This window comes from Stigmatopora argus, chromosome 18 (assembly GCF_051989625.1).
Source record: "Stigmatopora argus isolate UIUO_Sarg chromosome 18, RoL_Sarg_1.0, whole genome shotgun sequence".
In the NCBI taxonomy this organism is placed as follows: domain Eukaryota; kingdom Metazoa; phylum Chordata; class Actinopteri; order Syngnathiformes; family Syngnathidae; genus Stigmatopora; species Stigmatopora argus.
The window spans coordinates 3,575,784-3,601,084 of record NC_135404.1 but is presented as its reverse complement, the minus strand read 5'-3'; the positions used below and the strand labels follow the sequence as shown (position 1 = coordinate 3,601,084).

At 39.1% G+C, this 25,301-nt stretch overlaps 1 protein-coding gene across 3 annotated transcripts in view; it reads right to left on the bottom strand.

Moving 5' to 3' along the window:
* Positions 1 to 25,301, bottom strand: part of LOC144092518 (uncharacterized) — a 74,693-nt gene that overhangs the window by 5,858 nt on the left and 43,534 nt on the right. For all 3 annotated transcript variants that reach the window (XM_077625369.1, XM_077625370.1, XM_077625371.1), the window contains exons 31-46: positions 22,746 to 22,927; positions 21,733 to 21,916; positions 19,144 to 19,286; positions 18,112 to 18,293; positions 16,683 to 16,942; positions 14,601 to 14,838; positions 14,346 to 14,523; positions 12,627 to 12,753; positions 11,073 to 11,159; positions 10,666 to 10,851; positions 8,636 to 8,913; positions 6,915 to 7,057; positions 5,134 to 5,218; positions 4,006 to 4,114; positions 1,877 to 2,008; positions 1,518 to 1,784 (exon numbers count right to left, since the gene is read on the bottom strand). In XM_077625369.1, coding sequence (XP_077481495.1) covers positions 1,518 to 1,784; positions 1,877 to 2,008; positions 4,006 to 4,114; positions 5,134 to 5,218; positions 6,915 to 7,057; positions 8,636 to 8,913; positions 10,666 to 10,851; positions 11,073 to 11,159; positions 12,627 to 12,753; positions 14,346 to 14,523; positions 14,601 to 14,838; positions 16,683 to 16,942; positions 18,112 to 18,293; positions 19,144 to 19,286; positions 21,733 to 21,916; positions 22,746 to 22,927 — 2,781 coding nt within the window. The remainder of the gene's footprint in view (positions 1 to 1,517; positions 1,785 to 1,876; positions 2,009 to 4,005; positions 4,115 to 5,133; positions 5,219 to 6,914; positions 7,058 to 8,635; positions 8,914 to 10,665; positions 10,852 to 11,072; positions 11,160 to 12,626; positions 12,754 to 14,345; positions 14,524 to 14,600; positions 14,839 to 16,682; positions 16,943 to 18,111; positions 18,294 to 19,143; positions 19,287 to 21,732; positions 21,917 to 22,745; positions 22,928 to 25,301) is intronic.

The window sequence follows — 25,301 nt, the reverse complement described above, 5'->3', positions numbered from 1 at the left end:
GTGTTTGGGTCATTCTACGTGCGTTTTACGGTCGGTCCTTCTTCTTTTGGAGAAGGCTTCAACATGGGATATTTCATCAAATACTAACCAATAAACTACAATACAAAATCAAACAACCCTTGATATTGACTGAATGTCAGTGTGGAGGGGGGAAATAGAGCCAATCCGGGAGAAAAAAGGTATCAAAATGTCAAACAAAATTAGAATTAAGTTTAGTGTTAGGTTAGATTAAATTTTTAAACATTTTTTTCAGTGTGTCGGCATCGTAATCCAAAGTTCATTTTCAACATTTTGAAGGGGAATACAAAAGCAAACAACCCTCGATAGGTTGCATCTGAAAGTCAGGGTGGAGGCGGGGCAAATAGAGCCAAAGAAAGAGAAGAAAGGTATCAAAATTTTAAACAAAATTAGAATTAAGTTGAGTGAAAGGTTACATTAAATTTATTTTTGAGTGTGTCTGCATCGTAATCCAAGTTCATTTAAATTTGTTTATGTTATGTTACGAGCGCGTAGGCGTGCAAAAAGTCCACCTCTCTCCCCTCTGTCCGTCTCTCACTCTCCCCCCTTCGAAATCCGTATAATTTTAGTATACTATTAAACACATTTCAGTACTATTAAACCACTACTTATTTGTTACTTTGTTAATAGATGGTGAATTAGAACAAATACAAATGTTTTGCCAATCCAATATCCTGTTTTGGGTGTTTTTTCAGAGGGTTGGAACGAATTCATTTGTTTTTAGTTCATTTCTATAGGAAACATTCCTTTGAGTTACGAGAAAATCGACATACGAGCTCAGTCTCGGAACGCATTAAGCTCGTATCTCCAGGTACCACTGTAGTATTGTTGCAGTATCCGCATAGGCTGATAGTACACAGCTTATACCATACCACCCTGGTCACAATCTGTTCCAGCTGCTGCCCTCTGGCAGACGCTATAGGTCCCACAAAGTACGGACAAATAGGCTTAAGGACTGTTTTTTCCCCACATCCATCAGGACTCTCAACTTGCGGTAACAAAACACACAATCCCTTCTGTGTAATAACTTCGGGGTGAGGTTATATGAATAGACGTTGGGCGGTGATCTGCCCCCTATTGGCTGACTGAAGGTAAGTGAAAGACAGGGGGTGATGCGATGTATCCATCACGGCAGAATGCCAAATTACGAGTCCAAAATTATCACTTATTTGGGTCTTTTGCCGGGAAAACGCACCTTATGGAGAAGCACTACCAATTTCGTCATACGCAGTTTCTGGGTATGATGACAATTAGGCTTTTTGTCGAGTCAATGATGATGACAAAGCCTATGTCCGATTATTATTATTGGTAGCGGAATGGGTAGTGGTACCAAAAAGTGTATTGGTGTATCTATTCAAGCAGCCAAATATGATAATGCAGAAAATGCAGTAAAACAAAAGGGACCGCAGATGATGACCGCAACAGCTGTTCTAGTTTCTCAACTGGCCCTTTTGGAAAATTGATTGACCACCCTTTGGACGGCTAGATGCAAGTATAACCTGGAGGATGTGTGGTGCTCCTTGCTGTAGCAGCTTTAGGCTGGCCAGCAGGTCTTGAAGGTCCTTGTTGGTCTGCTGGTCTACTGTTGGCATTCTTTACTACTAGTTCATCTCTCTCAGTGTTGCTGCCATTATGATTCTGCAGAACATCATGTCGTCTCTCTTTAGTAACGACATCTTGCAACGGGTCTCTATTATTGGGTGCAGCAGGAGGTGGCCACAGCTTCAAAGTGGCTTCTACTGCAGCTTCATCAGAATAGGTTTTTGCTAAAATGGGAAAACAAGGGGATATGCGTGTGAGTGTGTGTTTTCTGCTCAACATAAATAACCATGAATCCCATTTAGTCTTCGCCTTATACCTGTGTTTTGGCTCCCTGTATTGACAATAGATGCTCTTGGAGGCCAGGAAATTAACGTAGTCTCGCCGTCTTGTGGTACGGGGCGAGAAGGCTCTCTTGGGCAACTCGGTGAAGTAGGATAATTTGACAGAACTGGAATAAAATAATACATTTTCAGATAAATATCAAATACATGATTAATTTCGTGTGCGGTCGATTGTCGCCGGTCTTTTGGTCGCCGTCTTTTGGTCGCTGGTCTTTTGGTCGCCGGTCTTTTGGTCACCCGGACCGCGACAACGGGCAACCAAAAGACCGGCGACAAAAAGACCGACGACCAAAAGACCGGCGACAAAACAAGGTAAAACAACACGGTCTACGCATCAATAAAAGCCAACAATGGCCATGAGCAGTTTCACTGAGCCGACGTGTGAGTGTATAAGAGTTGTATGTACATGTTGTCCCCTTAGGAAGGTACGTCAGTCAGGGTCTTAACAAGTTCTCCAACAAAAAACAATAAAAGTCCGGGAAATGTTGAGCTTTTTTTAGCCTAATAATTAATAGGGCATTAAGTATGACTAAATAGTAATTTGCAGTTTGTGTTTAGGGAATTTGAGCAACGATTTAAATGGTAATTATCAATAACCTTCCGGGCGACCAAAAGACCGGTGACCAAAAGATCGGCGACCAAAAGACCGGTGACCAATCGACCGTGTACCGATTAATTTGATCTCCAATCTGTAAAGATCAAATATGATTAATTTGTTCTCCTATCTGTATCCAGCAGCACTTTTGAGTCATGTTCAAAATGGGAACAAAGCCAAAATTTGCGCGTATGGTACAAGGTCTAGGTATATTCTGTGTGCTAGCGCTTTGATACAAACAAAAACAAGGAAAGATATGATGGACTTATTTCTTATTTATTGATTATTTATCTCTACTGTATATTGATTTTCAATGTGTCTGCTTGTTTGTTGTTGCATCCATAAACTCAGTGAGTGGTGCGACTTGGCACTGAATGTCTACAAAAACCATGGAACTCATCCTGGACTTCAGGCGGAACAAGCCCGCTTCACTCTGCTGACCTCACTTGGACTACTTATTTATTGATTATTTATTTGTCTGTCTGTTGTCATTTGTGCACTACTAAACTTTAAATCTCGTTATACTTGTATAATGACAATAAACACATTCAATTCAATGATATTCAAGGGCAGTAGCACAGGACAGAACAGAATACATTGCAAACTGACTGACACAGGCTCAGAGGAATGAACCGTATGTTGTTAGAACTCGATTTCATGCTCCAGTTGTCGTGCAAAAGTTACATGCAAGTTCAAGCCTCTCATATTATTCTACTGTCACATGTCGAGGCACAATTTATAAACACCAGTTATAATGAGCTAATATGATTCATTTACACTAACAGTGCGTTGAATTACTGTAGTGCCTTGAGATACCAGTTTAAAGCCAGTGGAACTCAACATTATTTGATCGGGTCAAAGAAAAGTGTGCTTTTAACAAGCCTGCCAAATTTGACTTAATACATATTTTACTGGCTATAAAAAATAACGGTGGCTTCTTTATGCCAGCGCAAAAAAAAATCCTGGCAGCTGAGACAAAGAAAAACACAACTGCAAAGGGCATTTAGACCACTGATCTATTGGGTTTCTTACAGGATCATAACAAAGTTACGTAGAAGCTAATCATTCATTGCTTTTGTTACCATTGGATAGCAGACTAATGGCTGTTGTTATAAAAACAATGTCTAATTTTCTGATTTCTTTTTTGATTTCACAATAAACTTAAACTGTGTGGCAAGAAACAACTTGACCTAAATTCAGACACAGTGACTATTGTGCCGGGGTGCTCGTTACATTGCAAAGTGTGGGCACCCCTGTTATAGAGGCCCCGTATCTCAGGAAATGCTCGCAACTCAAAGCAAAAATTGACTTAAGTAAATGAATAAATCACTTGGTTGATGGCTTGTACCCCAAAAAACTAACAACCAGTTACTCTAATTTCAAGGACCTGCTGGGTTGGGTCTTTGTATGATGTAAAATTTCTTTTTAAGGCAGTGTAGAGTACACATAGAGCTCTTGCTGTTTTTACTGCTAAAGTTAAGGGGTCCGGAGCTGTAAATGTGTCCTTACCTGGTTCCAGGTGCATATTTGGAGGACCTGGGACTTCCCACTGCTCCTCGCTAATTGGCAGCTCTCTGATGTCTTCCTTCATTAAGAACCTCTCCAGGGCTGCTTGGTCCTGTTTTGATTAAAATACAGTCATACCTCTACTTACGAATGCCTCAAGGTACGAAACTTTCAGGTAACGGAATTTTTTATATGCAAATGAGTGACTCGAGATACGAAAAAGATCCAAGTTACGAAATCCCCCAAAATGTTAATGCATTTCCTTATCTGTTATTTTATTTTGAAAATATTGTCACGGATGCATTGATTCTCACTTTAGAACTTCGCTACCCTCTACTGGGCACTCATTTCATCGCTCTCATTCTATCTTATATAATGACAATAAAAGCATTCAATTCAATTGGCTGTCTCACAACAACAACTATCCATGTTTCAAGATTCTCTCTTACATACCAGTCCACCTCGGCTAAATGCTCCCCTTATTATCTCGACATACGATCTCAGTCTCGGAACGGATTACGATCGTATGTCGAGGTACCACTGTACTTAAATTATGTCCTTTAAAATCTACACAGTTCTTGTTCACAAAGAGAACTTACAGGCATACTTGCAAGTCTGTAGAACATTGAAAAAAAACAAAGATGCTTATGAACCAATGTGAAACTCAAAGCACTGGGAACATTAAACTGAGGTAATATATAGATTCTATAGTATGTCACAGTGGCATTAAACTTGAAAATCCTATTATATGGTCTTTGAAGTTTCTTATGGTGGCATATCCAGAGAGAGGCTCAATTATTTTAATCAAACATCCAGCTGGGTCTTTGCCAGAAGAGATTATCATTGATTATAATGCGACCCAATTGCACGTCTGCAGTAACTTCACAAATGAACGGCGCAAGGATATTCAAGCATGTTTGATGGTGAAATGCATAACGTTCATATACTTTGAAAACCCCTTTGATACATTCTTATAGAAATGCAACATTTACTAGATACGTACTCTAGGGAAATCTGGATATAATAATTCTAGTTACACTTGTGTGCATTCCTGGGTGTGAAAGAGGGAGAGAGACAAGAGAGAAAATGACAGGCGGTAATAGCATGAGCAAGAGGTCACACATCGCTTACATTGACGGAAGTGATCAAGGCACTCAGAAAATTCATCAGCTCTTTTCTGTGGCCGCTATCTGTGCAAAACAGTTTCACCAGCTCCCTAAAAAGCACAAGCAAAAATAACAATCTGAGAATGTTACATTTCAAAGGCTTGGATACAAATAGTTGGGTCTCTGGAGGGTCTGTCAACAAAGTTAAGAACTGACTTGATTCCATATTAGATTAGATTAGAACTTTATTTCATCCCGTATTCGGGAAATTACATTTTAAATCTAAACAATTTTAGTACTATTTAACATATTTTAGTACTATTAAACCACTAGTTATTTGTTACTTTGTTAATAGATGGTGAATTAGAACAAATAAAATGTTTTTCCAATCCAATATCCTGTTTTTGGTGTTTTTTCAGAGGGTTGGAACCAATTAATTTGTTTTTAGTTCATTTCTATGGGAAACGTTCATTTGAGTTACGAGTAAATCGACATACGCGTTCAGTCCCGGAATGAATTAAACTTGTATCTCGAGGTACCACTGTACAGACGCTCCCCTACTTACGAACATTCGAGTTGCGAACAACGGTACATACGAACATGTCTGCGAATATGGCATATGTCGAAAAATGTTCGGAAAGAGATGCTGTAAGTTCGTAAGTTAGATTTTGTATTGCGCGCCTTTTTCCGAGTAGTGCTTCTTTCCGCCGCTAATACCGACGCTTGGCGCTGTGAGAGGGAGGAGGCCCCGCAACGTGTCAAGGAGGAGGAGGAGGAGGAAGAAACGCCTGTCCCCATGAAGAAATTCAAGACGAAACTCATCGCACTCTTCGAGCAGCAAGACCCAAATATTGAACGTTGCACAAAGGTTGCAAATCAATTGAATGATGCCATACAGTGCTACCTCATCATTTATGATGAAAATAAGAAGAAAACTGTGCAATCGTCGTTAGATCGCTTCTTTCGGCCAGTTTCTAGTAAATCCTTCAAGGAAGATACTCATCAACCCTCATCTTCTTCTCCTCGACCCTCAACATCTTCCCACATTGAAGTTACGGAGGAGGAAGTAACTTTTGAAGCCCATTCTAGCGACGACGAAGACCCTCTCATGATATAAAATCATCCTCTTCCTCCTCCTCCATCATCTCCTTAAGCATCGAGTACATCTTCCAAAAGTAAGTTAAACTTCATTTTATTTATCTTATTACGTACATGTACATACTGTGTGTTACTTATACAAGCCTTAAACATACTTATATAAATATACTTATATAGGCCTTAAACATAAATTATAATACAAAATATAGCACTGAAGCAACTTACGAACAAATTCACCTTACGAACAATCGCTCGGAACGTAACTCGTTCGTAAGTAGGGGAGCGTCTGTATACTGTTTCTAAGGGAACCATTGGGATGAGTCCGATTCTATACTTAACCCTAGGTGGCCAAACATGTTGTATTTGATACATGAATTTTGACCAATATACTATTTTCTCCTTGATAAAAAATGATTTTGTTCTATAAATATGATACAAATTTATGAGAAATGTTATTTTTCTTTTGATGTTTTTGTTCCGAGACCATTAAAAGCGCAGAGTTTAAATAATTGCAATTTGCTGTCAATTATGTTGGGGTTTGGTTTTTAAAGGATCAAAAGTAAGTATGAAAATACTATCTCTTCCCATTCATGTGGACCCAGCCCAATGTATGAATTGTTTTCGTTTCATAAGCCGACTATGCGTCTTGTCACATCAATCACTAATAATCACATTTGCTGCAGCAGGACTATATATTTCACCACAAACCTGCAAATGTCCAGCTTGGATGAGAGGTGATCTTTTTGGATGTATAACTCCTTATCTGTCAGCAGGCAGATTACATCTCTCGTCTCCATCACAGTATCATAGTCATCCATTTCCAACAGGTAATGGATATACAGTTTACCCACCTGTAAATAGCCGCATAGGAACTTGTTACCTACTGTAAATAATGTTTAGGAAGTCTACAAATCCCAATTCCAATAAATTTAGAAAAAAAAGTAGCATTTGATCACATACCCCGTTTTAGCACTTTTTTTCATAGTTTGCCTGGGCCTGCGACTAAGTGCTCTTTTTTTTTCTCTCTCTCTGACCACGACAGCCTGTTATTTTTTTGTTTTGTTATAGTTATCTGAAGAAGTGGTACGTTAGCACTTACTATTTAGCCCGATATTTTCTGTAATGCCCCCCAATTGAAAAATATTTTTTTCCATAAAATTCTAAATATACCTCTGCATAAGATTGTTTCCTTGTGAAAATTAAAGAAAAGAAATAGTATAGAACAGCAATAAATCCTAGCTTTATAAACATATTTAACAATTAAGTTTTTTGCCTGAAACAAAAACATTGTAATTGCATTTTTTTTTTGCATTTTGGCTGGTGCAACTTAAACTTTGGTGTGACTTATATTCTTCCATTCATTCATCTTCTGTGCCGTAATTATCTTCAGAAGGGTTGCGGGGGGTGCTGGAGCCTATCCCAGCAAACCACGGGCAGCAGGCGGGAGAAACCCTGAGTTAGTTGCCAGACAATCGGCAAGCACGACGAAATGTACAACCGCTCAATTCACATTCACACCGCCACCAAATGGGAATCGAACCCATACAGCTCGCAGCAAACTTAGGTGGAAAAACCACCACACAATCGGTGGTGCAAACGCAACTTACAGTTGAAAAAATAGGGTAATTAATGATTCAGTCACTTGTGATGTGCGATGGCATTTACTATTCTGGCACAACAACCTGTCACTCAATTTTTTTTACTTCAATTGCAATGATTTCACGTTTAAAATACATTTACAGTTCAGTACAAACAACAAATTTAATAGTATAAAATTTGTCTGAAGTTTTCCTAGGCTGACAGTATTATCCTTTATTACAAAATGATGTTGTTGCATGAATGAATATTCGTACAGATTTTTTTTAAATATTAATTTGGACAGAATATAATGAAATCCCACAATTACTTGCAATTGTACTTTTTTTTTTAAATGTTGGCTTTTTAAAATGTATTTATTTTTACTCAAAAATATATTTAAAAAGTGATGAACACTAATGCATCTTCTTTGTAAAAAACTGAAGCAAGGGTGGCGAATGCGTGGCTCAGGAGCCGCATGTGGCTCCCAGCAAATATGAATGCGGCTCTTTGCTCTTTATCATATTTTATACATACTGTGGTTCGTTTCATGTTTCTTTTCTTTTATTCTTCCTAAAAAACAATCAAATTCATCAGGGCCCATTAAAACCAAATAATAAATTATATTTAAAAACTAATTTGGCAGATTGCATTTTTTTGCTTCTGACGTAAGGTGTGGTTCTTTGACTCTCACATATAAATTTTTTGCTTTTTGTGTCTCACTTGTTCGCCAACCCTGAACGAGGGGATGCTCGCGTCACTCTTTACAATAACCCAATTCACTTGTTTTGAGTATTTCTCCCGTGTTTCCTTCATTCTCAAAATTTTTGTAAGCTTCAAGGATGCTGACTGACCTGTGCAAAAATAAGATGCTTGATCTTTTCTGTGATGTTGTCCTCAATCAGTTCTGCATAAACACTTGCTAGCTCCTCATGGTGGTATAGGAATTTCTGGACGTGGGGTATCAGTGATCGCACCAGGGCTTGCATGGCCGCACAGGGCCTCCAGTTTTCAGTGAGGGGTTCCGTCTTGACACACTGCGATAGCAGACGGATACCGCAGATGTTCATGAATTTCATTCTGTCATTCTCATCGAAGGTAGGAACGGATGGTCCTCCTGGCACTTTTCTCCCTGAGAGGCAGAAAATTAAGGTCAAATTTATTATTTAGTAATACTACAGATATAACTAGATATGTGTAGTTGTAGACAACCACATTCTATGAAAATGTGGATCCTTTAATTTTTAATGATTCTTTTGTGACATGTGATGGTGCAGTAAATATAGTTCATTAGAAAACAAATAGTGATTCATTCATTTTCTGAACTGCTTTATCCTTACTAGAGTCGCAGGGGGTGCTAGAGCCTATCCCAGCAGACTTCGGACCAGAGGCGGGGGACACCCTGAATCGGTGGCCAGCCAATCGCAGGGCACAAGGAGATGGACAACCATTCGCTCTCACACTCATAGCTAGGGGCAATCTAAAATTTTCAACCAACCAGCCTACCATGCATGTTTTTGGAATGTGGGAGGAAACCAGAGTAAAACCCACAAAAGCTCAGTGAGAACAAGCAAACTCCACACTGGAGGATTGACCTGGCTTTGAACCAATGCCCCAGATCTGTAAGGCCGACGCGCTAACCATTCAGCTGTCGGGTTTTTTTCTCGACAGTTTTTTGTTTTAGTTTTGCTTTTTAAGGAGAGTTCTGCATAATGTATGCAGGGTAACAGTTATTTTAGTTGACAATAATCAATCAGGGGATTGAGTGGTTAGCACGCCCGCCCAGGGGTCCTGGGTTCAAATCCAGGTCGGTCCACCTGTGTGGAGTTTGCATGTTCATGTGCATGTGCATGAATGAATAGTCAATCAAAACCTAGCAAAATTAGAACTTCACCTCAAAAGCAGTTCAAAATATTGAGTGGGGAATTAACACAATATAACCTAGCTTCTCTTATCCTGAAGTTATTGTCTGGTTTTGGGTATTTGTGCCACGGATGGACCAATGGGAACCAATGTACTATAATGGTACACACAGGAAGTCCACAAGGTGGGGACCTCTGAGCCTCAAGACACATACAGACGCTCCCCTACTTACGAACATTCGAGTTACGAACAACGGTACATACGAACATGTCTGCGCATAGGTTTCCCCCCCCCCCCTTTTTTCCCAAGATGGTGCCGTCACGCGGAAGCCAGTGACAGTAGCTCTGTATATTCTTGTTTTTCGTTTTACAGCCCTTCTATCTTTTTTTAAATTACATTTTAAAGCAGTCACTGCGCACCGGAACCCGGAAATAGGCTGCTTCCGGTAGCCAGCGCTATTGCGTTTCGATGTTCATCCATATATAATATATATGCGTCTAAAAAACGGTGCGTGCTTTGTGTGTTTAAAATACAGAAATAGCACTTGTTACTGACACTGCGGCTAAAAATACGATGCGCCGAATAGTCGTGAAAATACGGTACTTATATAGGCCTTAAACATAAATTATAATACAAAATATAGCACTGAATCAACTTACGAACAAATTCAACTTCAACTACTGAACAATCGCTCGGAACCTAACTCGTTCGTAAGTAGGGGAGCGTCTGTACTCTCATCATGTCTATACATGATAACATGCCCCACTTGACCATCACTGGCTGCAGATGACCTTGCTTGGCCAATCAGTGCTGCCAGGAATTTCTATATCTTGAATGTGAGAAAAATCGTTTTTTTTGTTTTACACTAAGGTAGTGTTCGCTGAATACACATATCAAACTGATGGGGTTCGGTAGCTCCAACAAGGTTAAGAACCACTGAGCTAATTTGATGTAACTATTTCAGACATTTTTCTTCAAAGTTTTTGGAGCTAACAAACACATGATAACACAGTTAGCTTACCAGAGAAGCTAGTATTTTTCCTTGGTGCAGTCTTCTTTTCTGCTGGTGGCAAATTGAGGAGGCAGATTTTTTTGCATGTTTTAAAGATCTTCTCCAGCTCTTTACTGTCAGCTATCATGGGTTTACGTGCCAGGCTCACCCAGCTGTTTTCCTTTGTGGGGAAGACCTTCTTGTCTAATACCATACCTAAATACAAGAAATAATAGCACAGTGTGAAAATATGTTATGATTCAATTTTTGCTGTTTTCAATTGAAAACCACAGCTACTGAAGAGGGAATAACATTTTATATTGTGCTAGAATTGATCATGTCTTGTTACAGGACATTTTCCTCTGTTATTTAAAGATGATAATTACATATCAATAGATTGTGAGAGTGTCTGAGGAAAACACGTCATTGAAACTGACCTTTTAAAGTGGAGCAGTAATTGTCATCAAAAATGGGCTGAGGCATTTCCTCATGTTCAGTAGACACTTGAATTCTACACTTGTCAGCTGTCACACATAAAAATGAAATGATTACCGTATTTTCATTACAATTCGTCACATTTTTTGTGTAGTTTGCCTGGGCTCACAACTAATATTCAAGTGCGACTTTTTTTTCTCTCTGACCATGACAGCCTGTTATTTTTTCTTCTTTGGTATAATTATCTGAAGAACTGTTTTGTGAACAAATGCCTATTCAGCCTGTTGATGTTAGCGGTAAGATCTTTAGCCTGAGCCCGAACCTGACCCCGAACCCGACCCGGGCTTAAAATTTCAATCATTACTTCGAGATCGGGTCAGGTCGGGGTTCTTTCCCTAAAAAAAAAAAGCATACTAAAACAATGTGTGATCTTTCTCAATGACTTTTTTTCCCAATAAATATATGTTTATAAAATGGATACCATAAACGATGTGTAGATACTAAACTAAGGAATACTTGTTATAAAATAAATAATTTGGCGCTTTGCTCATACGAGAGTAAAAAGACTGGCACCTCGACGCTGAGCAGGCATTTAAAAAGTTGAAATCATCAAAAATCTATATTACCATATAAAAGATGTTAATGTTTATACAGTCTTGTTTACCTTTTCGCTACAAAAGACAGGCTTTAATCTGTTATCATAAATCACCCCCCCTACTCCCGACTCCTGAGTCCTCACAAATAAAATATTAATTTTCGGGTTTGCTTCGGGCTCGGGCCTGCAAAAAGGCTGGTATGAGTTGTGAGAGTGAATGGTTGTCCGTCTCTTTGTGCCCTGCGATTGGCTGGCCACCGATTGAGGGTGTGGCACGCCTGGTGCCCATAGTTAGCTTGGACAGTCTCCAGCACCCCCCCCCCCCCCCCACCCCCACCCACCCTGGTGACGATAAGCAGTTTAGCAAATTAATGAATTAAACTTTGTTAACACTTTAAAGTTGTTTTTTTTATTTAATACATTCATAAATCAATAAAATGTTGGTAACGGCTAAATGAAACAAAAATAAACGATAACAGGCTACCCGGTGGTGTAGTGGTTCATTCGCCTGACTTCGGTGCAGACATCGGTGTGTGATTGTGAGTGCAAATGGTTGTCTGGGTCTATATGTGGCCTAAGACTGATTGGCGACCAATCTAGGATATAGTCAACCCTTCGGACAAAATCAGCTGGGATAGGCTCCAGCACCCTCCGTGCCCTTGTGAGGATAAGCAGTACAGAAAATGAATGAATGAATGTTAAATGTCAACTATCCACGAAGCTCTTTAGGATCTCCAACCTGAAATCCGAAACATCTCTGGAAATACTCCTACAAAAGCTGAAAACTTCCATCTTTAGCCTATCTTTCGATGTCTAGTTCCCCTTTTCCTTTATGTGTATCTGCCCTATTGTATTATCTGTAAAGCAATTTGGGTTACACGGAAGGTGCTATTTGAATCCAAGAAATTCTTATACCATTGTGAAGTTTCACTATGATAAAATGAATCCCAAAGAATCTTACCCAGCATGGCATACAGCACAGACACATCCTGGAGAACATCAGCATTTGGAATGGGAGATGATGAAGCAATCAGTTCCAAGAGAGCTACATATTGGTTCATGTTGGGGCTGGTATCCACATCCAGCAGCTGATAAAATATCGGGAATATGTCATTGTCACAGTAGCAAGAGGGTGAGAATACAGACACAGGAAAAGACATTTTAGACATAAATAAATAGGTAATAAATAAGTTAATAAATAAATAAATAAAAATACAAAAAAATCATCATTATATTATTATCACAATCATGATAATTGCAGATTTATACTAAAAAGGATCTTTTGGCGAAAAACAGTAAAGTAAATCGATAGATCAAAGTATTGAGTTTGTGTGTTTCAGTTCCCTTCAGCCTTTTGAGAGATTTTATAGAGTCATACATCTACTTACGAATGCCTCGAGGTATGAAATTTTCAAGTTACGAAAGCTTTTTATATTGAAATGGGTGCCTCGAGATATGAAAAAGATCAAAGTTACGTAATCCCCCAAAAAGTAAATGCATTTCCTTATCCATTATTTTATTTTGAAAATATTGTTGCGGATGCATTGATTGTCACTTTAGAACCTCGCTACATTTCTGATTGGCTGTCTAACAACAACCAATATCCATTTTTCAAGATTCTCTCTTATGTACTTTTGAACCCTGCATGTTTCTTTGACCGCTGTTTTGTGCTTGAACTTATGGTTGGAAAAAGCTGTGGCCGAGTACCTTCGACGGACTCACAGTCAACAACAACTCTTCATGTTTCATTGACGCGTTGGTCGAGGGGCACCAAAACGAACTCTCAACGTTAGCTTCCTGACACGTGCACATACACGCTTCAACACGGATAGATTTTGCACGTTTGTACATTTTAATGCCTTATTAAATAATTTTATGATCCGTTTCTCTAATTTTTGTGTTTTCATACTTTTCCTACAAAATTGGGACACTTTGATGAATTTTTAAGGTTTTGGTAGTGTTGTGAGGACCGATAAATATAAAGTAGTAAAGTGTACTCAAGGAGGTTGTCTATATAATAATAATAATAATAATAATAATCGGACATAGGCTTTGTCATCATCATTGACTCGACAAAAGCCTAATTGTCATCATAACCAGCTGCGTATGACGAAATTGGTAAATATATCACATCTCCTTCCGAGAGTAATTAAATCCTGGTGACTGTAGATGTTAGTAAATAACGAACGACACCAAACTGGAGAGCATATAGCACGCCGCCATATTGGATGCCCAGGCACATTAAAAAAAGAAAAAAAAAGAAAAAAGGGAACATTGGTCCTGGGTGGAATTTTTTTTCTTCTGTAAATCGTTCATTGTTTTGTAATCAAAAACATTTTTTATCTTTGGTGAGCAGCCTTAATGAATGAGTTATTTCCATACATAAGGCGCACCAGATTTGTCATTTGTTAATCCTTAGAATTGTAAATAAAGCCACATTTACAATATTTAATTTATAGCAAAATGTATACAGAAAAATAAGAGATTGCATGTAAATATTTTGAGAGTTTAGAAAAGTGGGTATTTGTGACTGTAATTATTTCACATCTAATTGATATCAATCACAAATATAAAAGTCGACTATTTCCATCAGCATCATGCGACGGATGGTGTTTGAACATTGTAGTACGACATTAGACATAGGTTTGACATGAAAATCTGAAAAAATAGAGCTTCGTACCCTGATAAAGAAATCTCTCATGTCATCCAGTTTACTATAGAAAGGAGCCAGGACTTTAGGTTCCTGAAGAGAGCTTTCTGGGCCATGTAGCAACAGTTTGTAGCGCTGAAACATGTGAGTGGGGTCACTCCAACACACATCCCTCAAGTGGTAGAAGCGTCCTGAACACCAGTTATTACTTGGAAAAAGCCCAAATCTGATTAGCGACAAATAATGAATTCAAAGATCAATATTTTCAATTTGATAGTGACATACCTGCGTTGTTCCATTGGTATAAACACAACCGGATTATGCTGGAAGAGCTCCTTTAGGCTGCTCTGGGGGCAGTTTTTGTACAGATAGTTGTAGATGTTGTGAATGTGCTGAATTGTGGATGTGAAATTTGCACCTTCGAGCATATTATCAAGGGATTCTTTTTCATCAGCAGCTGGTGTGACACACCACTGCTTGAGATAGGAAATCAAAACCTCCACTGACACCTTTCGTCTTATTCCTAAAAAAAAGGCAGAAAATGATGGATGATGTCGTGCATTGACTAAAGAAATGTGACCAAAAAAACTACACAGTAGTACCTATACTTACAAAGGCACTTCCCTCCAAAATATTAAGGTTATAAAAAGCTTAATTGGGAACATTTTTTTCTCCAGATATGAAGCAAATATCAAGTTACGAAACACAAGATCTCAGAAGTTCAACCATCCTTTTGTGGTATTTTTTAATCTATTATTTGTTGTAATAGAGTTGCTCTCCTATTGGCCATCTCCCAAGACTCTACTGGCCTCCAATTAGTTAGGAGCTTGTTCTCCAAGACGCCGGACCCGAGGTTAGCTCACTCTAGGTGGACGCCAAAGTTGGACTGGTGGAGTATGAGCATAATTGTCCAACCAAAAGCCCCCTTTATGGGCAATTTTTTAAAATCGGAACCATTGTGGAGCAGCCCTGCCGATGCCGTCGACTTGCATTCGTCACATAATTCAAACGTGTCCTGAGTTTTTGTTAGTCTGCTTAATACAGTTTTTCTTCCTGGGCACAACGAAAGTAATGGTGCGAGTCAAGTGAACAACCGCATTGTAATCAGTGTTCACGAATCTTTCTATCATCCAGTATGAGGACGTATGCCTTGCGCATTTTAGGAAAATTATGAAAAGTTGGCAAAAGCGATCGTTGTTGGACCAAATGTAACATAATTTTAAGTTGTTAGGTTTTTTGTTCACATGCGTGGGTACACATGTTTACTCAGCTGCCAATTTTTTTTGTGCCTCATCCGCTATTACCTAGGCACTCGCACATTCACCCCAATGAAAACTTACTTTGTATGTCTTGTTAATTTTAATGGCTTAATAAATCATTTTTGTATCTTTTTTTATTTGTTTTTGTGATTCGGACATATTTAATATAAAACTAGTATACTTTTATCATTTTTAAAGGGTTTTGAGGGTAATATTGGGGACTTTAGAACGGATGGAATGAATTAGGGCTTTTACATATAAAATCTGTCTCTACATACAAAAAATCAAAGTTGCAAAACAACAACGAATTAATTGCATAAGTAGAAGTACCACTGTATATTGATTTAAAACGAGAGGTAACAGTATATGACACATATACTTCAGGTACGAGTGGTGCATTTGTCCAACCGTGGCACAAATACCCCATTGCGTTAATATGTCACCTGTCAATATGGCTTACTTTTTTTTGCTTAGGTTTTGTGTACCATTTTAGTGGTACCACACTATGAAGGACGTCATCTCTGCAGTTTGCGAAGGATAAATATTTTAAAGTGACATTACCTGGAACCAATGTTCCCTCTAAGCTGTGCGCGTGCGCAATTGCGCACTACTCTCGTCTTCTCTGCGCACAGCAAATCATATGGAGCGCACAAAATGAAATCCCATTTTTTTTTTTAGCTGTGAGGCCGACGCGCAAACCACTCATACACTGGGCCGCCCATTCATAGATATTAATCATTACATTTTATTATTACTAAATCATTTATGTGTAGTAGACATGCACCTGCTTATGGCAGGTGTGATACTGGTGTGTGCCCATAGCGAGCAATGATGATGTTGCTCACACCGGTACTCAGTGTGCTCAGGGAGGTTGTCTTTCTGCCCTAATTTTGACATTCTACTAATTTTGGACAGACTTAACCATAAGCAGAGCACATTCTTTATAAAAAAAGTTTTACAATCCAGCCTAGAATCAATTAGACTACTCTTCATCTCCTAGCATAATTGGGTGAGAGGGAGTATTTTTCTTCATTTTCCAATGGCTACTTTATAGGAAATGTTCATTTGACTCATTCATAATGGTAACAAATCTAAAACAGATTCCTACCTAAGTCTTGGCTGAACTTGCTTGGTTCCATGGGCGCATAATAGACATGTGTCCCAAGCAGTTTGGTGATTTCAGGTTCGTTCAAGTAGACTGTGTTTGGACAGAGGTACTGAATCTCTTCCTTTTCATTTTCTTGTTGGCGAAAACATGGCATCCATTTCAGAGAACAAAGAAAGTGGTAGAAGGAAGACTTGGTCGTTCTGATTGGTCGAGCATCTCTGTCGATCACCTGCGCAGTGAGGTACTGAGAGTAGCGATGTCTGGAATGATGAACAGGCAATGACTTTAAAACCTTGTGATATTTAAATGTAAAAGCATACTTAGGAGAAGCATGTCTACAAAGTTAATTTGAAAGGTCAGGTTAAGCATTCTGGTTCAGTGATGTTGATGTTTTTTACTGCTCTCCAAAGTGTGTGATCAGATTATTCAGCAGCAAGAAGCATTGAAAATCAAATGCACAAAGAAGTTCCGATTCTCGCTTCAACAAAAAAAAATTCATGTACACCAGTGTATGTAGTAAATGCAGGTTAGTGCATGTATCCTCATGGCCGATGCTTTAAAAAAAATACAATAGTATTATTTGGTCAAACTTTACCATCCTGGTAAATTGTGAACAGACACTCGCATTGACATCTGCTATTAGGGAACATATTTACTACTTCATTTGTCCTACTTAATGAACACAAAAAAACTGCGAAAAAACAATAACACCCATCTCACATTGAATGCATCCAATTTAAATAGATTTATGGGTGGAATCGTTTCCGATGGTGTATTTTCAAGTGGGAGGGTTTCGCAATGCCTGGTGTAGTTTGGCATATTCATGTTTATTTTGTTTTAACTTGTTATACCTTTCTTCACCCGGGTTGGCTCTATTTGCCCCGCCTCCACCCTGACATTCAGATGCAACCTATCGAGGGTTGTTTGCTTTTGTATTCCCTTCAAAATATTCCGAAAATGATGCACACAAATGTCCTCACAATAGGATAACGCACGACCGCTTGCCAACGAGAAGTAGTATATACTCTCGTATTAGTGATCGCTACGCCATTCACACAGACTAACGGGGGGAAAAACACTGAAAAAAATGCAACGCTCCGCTCGTAGAGACATTACACGAGGCAGTTGTGACCAGAGACATTACACGAGGGAGTTGCGTGGAGACAGACAGTGCCCATGATGTTCTTATGAGCAGCCTCTCGCGTCCGCTGTATGCTCGTGTATCAAAATTTGTCTCGGATCTCAAGATAAATATTTGCTCGAAATTTTACTCGTATCTCAAATTGTTCGTATGTCGGGGCACGTGTATATATATAGTAGTCATTTTAGACACGGTTGTGTGATATTGTCTTTTAAAATCATTCAATATAATGATTCTAATACTCATGAGAAATTATTCATTTGACAGCTGTGACACAACATGTGTTACCCTGTGTTCCAGTTGCTTGCCAACAGATTTAGCAGAGCCTTTCTCTGTGCCAGGAGATCCGGAGGGTCCAACTGAGCTGTGGCCAGGGCATGAAACTCCTCGCATGGATAGTCGTCAAGCACACAGTCCACCCCTGTCGTTTGGTACCACGTTGCGCTTTCAGCAGACCATGGACTAGAGTTCTGAAAATATATAAACCCCCCACCCCAGAAAACCAATTATTAAAGGTCCAACAGGAATTTGCTGTTTATCCACTCTATCCCATGTATACTATATTTACTCCATAAACTATCAGAATAAATCCACAAACAATGAGTTGGTGGTTGAAGCCCAAACTAAAACAGGCATCTGAAATTACAACCTGTTGACACTTTCCCTGTGGCACCTGTTCTATCTGCTCACTTTTGAAACACAAATGATCTGAAGAGGTTTGCTGTGACTGCCGTTATGAACATTTATTTTTAAAATTGTTGCTGAGAGAAAAAAACACTTGGAGATGGAATCAGACTGACGTCCACCCACTATATCTTAGGAAGTAGGTCCAAGATACACCACAGACTAGTCATCAGTCAGTTATGTATGAGGGACATAGAGGGTACAGATTAGGTTGGTCATGTCATAGTACAGTAATAACTTGAGATGGGAACTTAATGCGTTCCAGGACCGAGCTCGTAAGTCAATTTACTCCTATCTCAAATCCCATAGAAATTAACTATAAACACATTAATTCGTTCCCACGCTCTGGAAAAAACACCAAAAACAGTACATTACAATGGAAAAACATATTTCTATTGGTTCTAATTCACCATCTACTCACAAAGTAAGTGGTTATGATTTTTAATACTAAAATGTAGCATTAGTCAGTACAGACGATAACGGAGTGCGCGGACGAGAAATAGAGAGAGAGAAATTTGACTTAAATGAACTTAGATTACTATAGCCCACAGAAGAACATCTGATGTTATATGACCACAATATTTTTAGATGATTTTGAAAAAGAGAAGGGTATACATACTGTGATGTCATCCTTACCAATTCAGTCTGCGTGAGAGTCCGTCTCTCTTTTCGGATGATGAGCCCATCACACACACCCAGTCTGCTGAACAGTTTCTTCCAACCTGCCATGTCATTGTCTGCTTCCAAATAATTGGGACTCAGCAGAACCCAATCATACCCTGATTTATGAGTGCCAAGGGGGAGAGTAGTAGAAATATTATTGGAAAGGATCACAACATAAAAATACATGTAATATGTACTGTGTATAACAGGGGTGTCAAATCGGTCCTCAAAGGGCCGCAGTGGGTGCAGGTTTTCATTCCAACTCAACAAGAGAATACCTTTTGCAAGTGTAATCAGTTAATTAAAGTCAGGTGCTACTTATTTTAGAAGCCACCTGATTGGTTAAAATGTCAGGACTGGATCGGTTGGAACAAAGACCAGGACCCACTGCGGCCCTCGGCGGAATCGGTTTGACACCCCTGGTGTATAAGTACCGCATTTTCACACCTATAAAACGCAGTCTCAATTCGGAGTGTATTTTCTGTTTTTTGTCAATACATAGGGTGCTTCGTTATAAAGGACGCGCAGCTATGGTTGTGCTAGCATGACACACAGCATAGCACATAGCATGCATGCTCGCGTATGTTTTAAAAAGTGCAACAGGAGCAAACCTGAGTTTGATTTTGTTTTATTGATCTAATGTATATTCGCGGGCGGCCCGGTGGAACATGTGCTTAGCGCGTCGGCCTCACAGCTCTGGGATCCTGAGTTGAAATCCAGGTCAGTCCACCTGTGTGGAGTTAGCATGTTCTCCCCAGGCCTGCACGGGTTTCCTCCGGGTACTCCGGTTTCCTCCCACATTCTAAAAACATGCATGGTAGGCTGATTGCACACTCTAAATTGCCCCTAGGTATGGATGTGAGTGTGCATGGTTGTCCGTCTCGTTGTGCCCTGCAATCGGCTGGCCACCAATTCAGGGTGTCCCCCGCCTTTGGCCCAGAGTCAGCTGGGATAGGCTCCAGCACCCCCGCGACCCTAATAAGCCCGAAATTGAGATGAGATGAGATATTTATTCGTGAAAATATAAGTCAAAGTATTCAAACATCTACAAATCAGTCAAAGTTCTCATCTTCTGTATCTGACATAAAGAGTTGGCCAACAATAACATTGTCAGGGTCAGCGTGTTCGTCGTGGGGTTTCGTAAAAGTGATTCCAGCTTTGATGAAAGCTCAAAATACAGTGCTCACTTTCGCACCGGCATCGACAATCCATTCCAAATCGTCACGTAACACGTGCGACGCTGCCTGCCTGTCTTTGTATGGAACCTCTGTGTTGGCGGCCATCCGAGATTCATCACTGTTTTTGAGAGTTAAAAGCACTACGAGAACACGGAAGTCAAATGTCTTGCCACTCGCCTGGGATGTTTTGAATGGATTTACCGTAACGCTTGGAATACGCAGGGAGGCTATTTTTAGGGTGAATGTCCACTAAAACCAGTCACTCAAGCGGTCAGGGTCTCACAAAAATTTGAATTTAGTGCACAAACAAGGTGGACCGACCGTTTGGCCCAATCAACCATTTTAGAGAAAAAGTCATTTTAAACTGCAATTACACCACACGACCTCAACAAAGAATGGGGCGCTTTTGTGACATGAACGCTAGTTCCAGAACAACATTCAGGAGAAGAAGAGAATGATAAGGAAAAGTGTTTTAACAAGGTTAGCAATAGATGGCTAACACGGAGCATGAACCTAAAAGGACAATACAAACATGGCCAAAATGAGTGATTATGAGATGCAGGACAACACTGAGTCGACCCACTAAAAGATCCAAGTGAATTCTCCCTGGAGCTTTCTGTTTTTTTAATGCCTTGTAAATACCTGTGCACCAAGAGCAGCCTTATTGAAAATTTCTTTAACCGACTGTTCTCATTTGAGCAGTCTGTAATATTTTTTTTGATATCGAGGTGTTTCTCCATTCTATGTAAATGTTCTGAAAATGTTGTTAAAAACTAAAACTTGTTAACTTGGGTTAATCTCATCAAACTTTTTAATTTTATTTTTTGTAAACGGCCATATGTGAGGTAAATTTACACTCTTTCTTTGTGTGAGACTGAAAATAGTCTGCTTGACAATGGTGATGGTCTTCAGTTGATTATTTTATTTATTTCATATTGCATTGTAACTCTTGGTTTAAATACAAATTTATAAAAATAAAGACGCCTGTCAAAATTTCTGCAGGCTTTATTCTTTTAATACTTTTTTTTAAAGTAAGGTAACATATTTACTATCATAATTGAATAATGAGGGAAGTAATTTGTTTACATATTCCCAAAAGTTTTAAGTTTCAAATTTGAAAGAAAAAGATAATTATCGTTGACTGTTATTTTCTTTTTTTTAATCATGATGACAATTTTTGTCGTATCGCCCATGTCTACTTGTATATTGTCTCCTTCATTCCTGTCTATTGTCCACTGTTGGGTGCGGTAGGATCCAGAAACCCTACAACCCTCGTGAGAATAAGCGGCTCGGAAGATACATTAATTTATTTCTCTGAAAGACCGGAACCAAGTGGCTTGCGGCTCAAACAATAGCAATATCCAGGGTGAGTCTAAAAACTTACCGGGTAGCATCTTTGGCAAGTTCATGTTGTCATATGCCTCAGAGAAGTGTACCCAGTCCTGCCCTGGACATATTAGACCCTTGTTAGTGAGGACTGGCACTTCAATATCTGCATATTCCTGGCTTGTGGTGCAATTCTGCTTGATGAAAACCAGGTAACTCACAACCACAGCCTCTGGTTTTGACTGTGGATAAAATAAAATGTAATAAAAAGGGAAAAATAAGAGAATGAGTCAGAGAATTATAGCAAAATATGCATTTAAAGACAATCTCCTTGATTAAGTGCATCCCAGTGGTAATAAAGTGAAAAGACATGGTATTTAATTTTGTCGATTAGTAATAGGGGGTGGGGGCGGCACAGTGAGTGTGGTTAGCATGTCCGCCTCACAGTTCTGAGATCAAGGGTTACTCTCCGGTGGGTTCCAAACTTCCTGTGTTTCCTCGTTTGCATGTTGCGGCAAAGAACATACATGGTAGGCTGTTTGCATACTCTAAATTGACTAGATATGAGCGTGAATGGTTGTTTGTCTTATTGTCCCCTGCGATTGACTTGCAACCAATTCAGGATGTCCCCTGCCTACTTCCCAGAGTTGGCTGGGATAGGTCCAGCACCTCCACAACCCGAGAATAAGTGGTATAAAAAATGGAGAAAGACAGAGACATATTAAACTGAATCACAAAGCATGTAAAAAGAGTGTTTGCCTATTTTCTACTTTTTACCTATTTTGAGTGTATCATCATTTACGTAAGGTAAACAGATGGTGTGGCCGATGTCACACAACGGCATCAACCATGAACGGTGTTATTTTTTGTGTTAAACATTATTTTATCAGTAATGAAAGTAGTGATTTGCATATCTATATCCTTTGACCGACATTATACCACATAAACATCAGTTATACTAGGTCTAGTCTTTCAAAGACACAGTCACTTAGATTTTAAAGCATATCTTTTTCAAGTGCTTTACTCACAACTCAAAAAACACACAATTGAGGCAGCATATAAAAAATGTACCTTCCATTTTTCATTTTGTAATGAAGGGTAGATGTGCTGGTCCAGAAGCTCTTGTGGCTCAAGCTGATTAACTCCAAGTCTTCCCAGCAGCTCCCGCACCTGTTGACTTTCCAAAGGTTCCACGCAGCTCAGCAAAGACGGGTGAACTACATTTAGATCCTCGTACAAAATGTTCAAATGTCCTAGAGAAGGGAAAAAAAGATTAGTATTGTTATTATAGACTTGTGTGCAACATAAACTCCAGATATTTGTTTTATATTTTTGAGTGAGATGGTTAATTCTAATTGTAGCTGAAAGCTGAGTGCATACGAGAGACGTTAACTAAAATTGAGATATAATACAATAGAGGGCAGGATTTTATGTTTGCTTCTTTGGTGCACTTGAGGTCCAAAATTGAAGTTCAACTTTAATTTCGAGAAAAAAAAACAGTAAAATGAACATTGGCTGCTGAATGTCAAAGTAAACTTGACAATGTGTCTATTCTCAGAATTCAGAAACCTTTTGATTATATGTCTAAACATAATTGTTATATTCTTTGCATTAGAAATTTAAAATTGAGATCATAGATGGAAAAAAAAAATGGTCGATTTTGCTGATTATCCCTAACGTACTTAATCGATCAAACATTGGTTGAAATGCAGCCGGACTATAGTTGGGTGAATCGTCTTACAGAAATGTTGATAGTTCTCCATCTCTATTTTTTGACACTCCTGTCAAGAAAAATTGTAAAACAGTTCAATGAATCCTGAATGACTGCCACATGGCCTAACTGAACGCACAATCCTTTTCATGCATGCACAATTTCAGTAAGAAAAAAATCATGCCAGAAAAAGCGAGACAGAGAGAGAGAGAGAGAGAGTGAGAGAGAGAGAGACAGAGAGAAAGAGAGAGGTCGATCTTTTATTCTTATTTATTTTAGATTTTCTGGGGTAGGGCAAAACCTTTGCGGTTTTTAACGTTTCACGGGGGGGTTCTGGTCGACATTAACCGCGAAAAATGAGGGGATCACTCAACTAGATTATGTGGAGGATTTGGGGATTGTTCAATCAGTGAGTGTTTTAGTACCTTTTCTGAACCCATTACAGTCATCCCTCTACTTACGAATGCCTCTAGGTACGAAATGTTAAGGTTACGAAACCTTTTGAGATACAAATGAGTGCCTCAAGATACAAAAAAAGATCCAAGTTACGAAAACGTCAATACATTTCATGTGTCCGTTATTTTAGCTTGACATTTTCGTGGATGCGCTGCTTCTTGCTTGACAATTTCATTACACTCTACTGGGCTCTCAATGACTGTGTCACAACAACCCTCCATGCTTCTTTATCAGCTATTGTGTGCTAACTTATGCTTGGAAGAAACTGTGGCTGAGTGCCTTCGACAGAGTCACACTCAACAACAACTCTTCATGTTTCAAGATTTTCTTATGTTTTTTTTCACTGCCATTTGTCGTTGTGGGCTTGAACTTTTGCTTGGGGGAAGCTGTGGCCACCGAGTGCCTTCGAGGAACTCGCAGTCGAGCCTCAACCTGAACCACAGCCTGCGGTGGGCGAAATTGTGCCGCGGAGGCAAATGATGGGGCCGGTGGTCAGTAAGGAGGACGTTGACGAGTTGGTCGAGGGGCATCAAAATGAACTCTCAATATGGAGCAGGAATTAATGCAACGCTCGGCAACACACAAGGAATTCAGAGAAGGCGGCTGCCACCATTCCAACAGCACAAATGAGAAAAAAATGGGGAAGAAATTTTACGAACTTTCTGAATTCATGGAAAAAACATCCTGAAAGTGTTCACAAGTCGTGCGATCACCCACTTTGACGATGTTTGTCTTGTGCATTTTAGAAATATTAATAAAAGTCGTTTAAGGCAATTGTCTATAGATACAATCTTTCTCAAAACCTCTGTCAACAAGCAGCGCCCAAGGGGAACTTAAATCCAAACAGATAAGAAGCAGTGGCGGTAAAAAAATGGGTGAACATTTTGATATCTATATATATATATTTATATATTTATACATATATTTTATGTTTACTAGATGTGTGTTCATGTGCTCTCTGCCTCTTTTGCCTAACGTTAGCTTCCTGACATTTTGTGCACATGCGCTTCAACACAAATAGATTTTGCCTGTCTATTGATTTTAATTGCTTATTAAACAATTCTATGATCATTTTCCTTCATTTTTGTGTGTCTTCAAAAGTTTCCTACAAAATTGGGACACGTTGATCAATTTTTAAGGTTTAAAGTTGGTAGTTTGGTGAGGACCGTGGAACAAATTAGACATTTTACATATAAAGTACTGCTCTACTTACAAAATTTTCAATTTACGAAAAAAGTTTTGGAACCAAAAATTTCGTAAGTAGAGGTATGACTGTATTGTGGAGAACAGCAATGGATACTTTCTTTATACGACTTGAACCGACATGCAAAAGAAGATTGAATTATACAAAGGCAAATGCTCTAGATAATAGTGATATCCAGTAATGAAATACATTTTAGTTCTTGTATGCTTACACACTTAGAGAAGGACTGTCAGTGGCCTACATTCCAAGGCTGACA